At 38.2% G+C, this 4,409-nt stretch overlaps 1 protein-coding gene across 1 annotated transcript; it reads left to right on the top strand.

The window, feature by feature from the left end:
- Positions 1 to 1,064: 1,064 nt before the first annotated feature.
- LOC126706844 (pentatricopeptide repeat-containing protein At3g57430, chloroplastic) lies at positions 1,065 to 4,150 on the top strand. The gene has a single exon (XM_050406407.1). The coding sequence runs from the start codon at positions 1,202 to 1,204 to the stop codon at positions 3,908 to 3,910; it is 2,709 nt and encodes a 902-aa protein (XP_050262364.1). The 5' UTR covers positions 1,065 to 1,201; the 3' UTR covers positions 3,911 to 4,150.
- The last annotated feature ends 259 nt before the right edge of the window (positions 4,151 to 4,409 follow it).

The raw sequence follows: 4,409 nt of genomic DNA, 5'->3' as shown, positions 1-4,409 counted from the left end.
CTAGATAATGAATGGTTGTATGCAATGCTTTGGATGTAAATGTGCTCGATTGATGTCATGCCTCTAACGGTATGATGTTGCTGCCTCTGTGTTAATATGATGACATGTACTGTGATGCACCCAAAAAAGCTGTGTCACATGCGCTTGCACCCACAATCGTTGAGCTGGAGAGGAGCAAATGTCAATTTGATACAAGGCTAGATTACGCAAAAGATGTAACTGCGAAGCTGCGATGCCAGAGAATAGTTGATAAATTCTAAAGATTCTATTGGATGCAGACAAAATTTAAAGTCAAATCCCTAATTCAACCCCCCCCAAAAAAAAAAACAATATTAATTAATTAATTAATTAGAACACAGAGAGTAAATCTAGAATAAGAGATATAGGAAATTCATAGTACATAGCCACGTAACAATTAGAATGAAAATTTTAAAAATCAAGCCCAACCATAAAATGCATTAAATTTATGAAAAAACTCAACTGGAAATGTATTTTTTTCAATTTAAACCAAATGGAGGAGATGATTGTTAAGTGTCTTGTAACTCAATAACATTAACTAATACTTTTAATGGAAAAAGTTTATAATTAAAATGACACTCCTCCACTTAAAACGTATATGGAAAAAGTTTGAGGCCAATTTCATTATGAATTTTCATATTTGATTATGTTTCATTTTAGCTATGTTTTTCATTTTCGTTAGTAATTTGATTGTCCAAAATACGCTTTTTTTTTTTTTTTTTTTTTTACTTACAAAACATTTTACAACAATTCAAGAAATAGTCAAACATAAATGACATTTTTTTTAATAGAAAAAACATAAAGGATACTTAATCATCAAATTACTAATAAAAATTGATAACAATATCAATATGAAAACAAACTCAAATATAAAGGAACAGAAAGTTAAATATAATGAAATCAAATTTGAAAAATGATTGCCCTACCAAATACCATAATAAAAACAACTTCAAATTTCAAGAACAAAAAAGTTACTTCATGATTGGTGTGTGTATATATATCTATATATATATCAAACAAACAAACAAACTAGAGGATATGATTTTTAGACTCTCTACACTGCAACACTGCCAGCACATCATAAAAACTAATGGCATCTCAAGTGAAGCCCAAAATCTCATAAAATAATTAGTATGTTAACATCTCAACTGTAATAACTACCATCAACCAGTACCAGAATCAGATGTCTTGCTACACTATTCAACCACTTTCTCCTCTCACTCTCCCATTCTCTTCACGTAGTTTCACACTGCCTTCCCTCCAGTCTGACCGCCACACTGTCCATTCTCAGCCTCTCACCACTACTACTCTCACCCCCATCACCACCACCACCACCACCACTTTCTCTGCAAAACCCTTGTCTGAATCACGCTCTCAGGACTCATGGGTCGAATCCCTTCGCTTCCAAGCCCGGTCCAATCTTTTTCTGGAAGCCATTTTAACGTACATCCAAATGACTCAACTGGGTATTCCACCGGATAACTTTGCTTTCCCGGCGGTCCTCAAAGCCGTGGTGGGTCTTCAGGACTTGAATTTGGGGAAACAGATCCATGCCCATGTCTTCAAGTTTGGGTACGCTTCCTCCTGGGTTACCGTGGCCAATTCCCTTGTTAATCTGTATGGGAAATGTGGGGATGTCGGGGACGTATACAAGGTGTTCGAGAGAATTACTGAGAGGGACCAAGTTTCTTGGAACTCTGCCATTTCTGCCTTGTGTCGGTTTCAGGAGTGGGAGCTTGCTTTGGAGGCATTTCGGTTAATGTTGTTTGAGAATGTGGTGCCTAGTTCGTTTACATTGGTAAGTGTGGCTCTTGCTTGTTCGAATTTGCATAAACATGATGGTTTGCGGCTTGGTAAGCAAGTTCATGCTTATAGTTTGAGAACGGGTAATTGGAGAACGTATACAAACAATGCATTGATGTCTATGTATGCTAAGCTTGGAAAGGTTGATTACTCGAGATCTTTATTTGAGTTATTTGAGGACCGTGATTTGGTTTCATGGAATACTATGATAAGTTTATTATCTCAAAATGATCAATTTTTAAAGGCATTATTGTTCTTGCGTCTCATGGTTCTCAAAGGAATTGTACCTGATGGGGTCACCTTTGCAAGCGTACTTCCTGCCTGCTCTCATTTGGAGATGTTAGACAGAGGGAAGGAAATTCATGCTTATGCATTGAAAAATACTGATTTAGTTGAGAATTCTTTTGTGGGCTGTGCTTTGGTTGACATGTATTGTAACTGTCAACAAGTTGAAAGTGGTCGCCGAGTTTTTGATGGAATCTTAGAGCGGAATATTGCAATTTTTAATGCTATGATTACCGGTTATGCACAAAATGAGCATGATGAGAAGGCCTTGAACCTCTTCTTTCAAATGGTAGCACTTGATGGAATTCGTCCAAATGCCACCACAATGTCAAGTGTGTTGCCAGCTTGTGTAAGCTGTGAACTGTTCTCTGACACGGAAGGTATGCATGGATATGTAATAAAGAGGGGTTTGGATAGGGATAAGTACGTGCAGAATGCACTTATGGACATGTACTCCAGGATGGGGAAGATAGAAATTTCAAAATATATATTTAACTGCATGGAGCAAAGAGATATAGTGTCTTGGAACACATTGATCACTGGTTATGTTATTAGTGGACGCCATGATCATGCACTCAACCTTCTAAATCAGATGCAAAGGGTAGAACTGGAAAGATACGGAGATGATGATTGTGTGGATGAATATAGGATTCTTAAACCAAATTCAGTTACACTAATGACTGTTCTGCCAGGTTGCTCTGTTCTTGCAGCACTAGCAAAGGGGAAAGAGATCCATGCTTATGCTGTCAGACATTTATTGGCATCTGATGTTGCAGTTGGTAGTGCACTAGTTGACATGTATGGAAAATGCGGCTGCTTGAACTTATCTAGGAGAGTTTTTGATCGGATGCCCATCAAGAATGTAATTACCTGGAATGTTCTCATCATGGCTTACGGGATGCATGGGAAAGGGGAGGAAGCCTTTGAATTATTTAAAAATTTGGCCACAGAAGGAGAAAAGAACATCATTTTAAGGCCTACTCAAGTTACATTTATTGCAGTTTTTGCAGCTTGTAGTCACTCAGGGATGGTTAATGAAGGCTTACACTTGTTCCATCAAATGAAAGAGGACCACAAGGTTGAACCTGCACCAGACCACTATGCTTGTGTTGTGGACTTGCTTGGTCGAGCTGGTCGGGTGGAAGAAGCATTTGAACTTATCAATACTATGCCTCCTGAGTTTGACAAAAAAGATGCCTGGAGCAGCTTGCTTGGTGCTTGTCGGATGCACCATAACGTAGAAATTGGAGAGATTGCAGCAAACAATCTCTTCCACTTGGAGCCAAATGTAGCTAGCCACTATGTTCTTCTGTCTAATATCTACTCTTCTGCCGGACTCTGGGGAAAGGCAATGGAGATTCGAAAAAAGATGAAGGAAATGGGAGTAAGAAAAGAACCTGGGTGTAGCTGGATTGAGTTGGGCGATGAGGTTCATAAGTTTTTGGCTGGGGATGTATTACACCCACAAAGTAAGCTGCTCCATGGATTTCTTGAAACCCTGTCAGAAAGGATGCGAAAGGTAGGTTATGTGCCTGATACCTCTTGTGTACTCCATAACGTTGACGAGGAGGAGAAGGAAACTATACTCTGTGGGCACAGTGAGAAACTAGCAATAGCTTTTGGCATCCTTAACAGCCCTCCTGGAACTACCATTAGGGTTGCCAAGAACCTTAGAGTTTGTAATGACTGCCATATAGCAACCAAGTTTATATCTAAGATAGTAGACAGGGAGATCATTCTAAGAGATGTCAGGAGGTTCCACCATTTTAGGAATGGAACTTGTTCATGTGGAGATTACTGGTAAAAAATGCCCAAACTCATTTATTCTTCTGAAGAATTACGATTTTTTTTTTTTTAGATATTAAACCATCTTGTACTGTTCTAGACTATGTTTCCACATTCTGAAATATAGTTGGAACGAACACAATTCATTAGTAATTTAGGCTAGATTTTTAAAGACAGCCTGTATTCCAGATATCTCAAACTGTGAATTTTCCAGTATCTATTTCAAGCTGTGAAAGTGTTTGGGGTGTCCATTGAATAACGTCTTATGCTACACAAGTACTTTTGTTCTATTACATCCATTGAGTGGCTTATAAACTACAAGTTGTTAGTAAAGTTGGAAGATTAGCCCAACACGGCTTCTCTGTCATAAACATCTGACCATTTTCTTTTTTGGCCTAGGAATTTATTTACAATAAAAATACCAGTGCACTAGGGCATATCCAATAAGAAATGCTTCCATCTCTCTCTTCTCTCTCTCTCTCTCTCTCTCTCACACACACACACATACTTTTTTTAAA

Source organism: Quercus robur, chromosome 11 (genome assembly GCF_932294415.1).
Source record: "Quercus robur chromosome 11, dhQueRobu3.1, whole genome shotgun sequence".
NCBI classification, from domain to species: domain Eukaryota; kingdom Viridiplantae; phylum Streptophyta; class Magnoliopsida; order Fagales; family Fagaceae; genus Quercus; species Quercus robur.
Note: the sequence above shows the minus strand (reverse complement) of the source record. Positions and strands in the feature narration are given on the sequence as shown.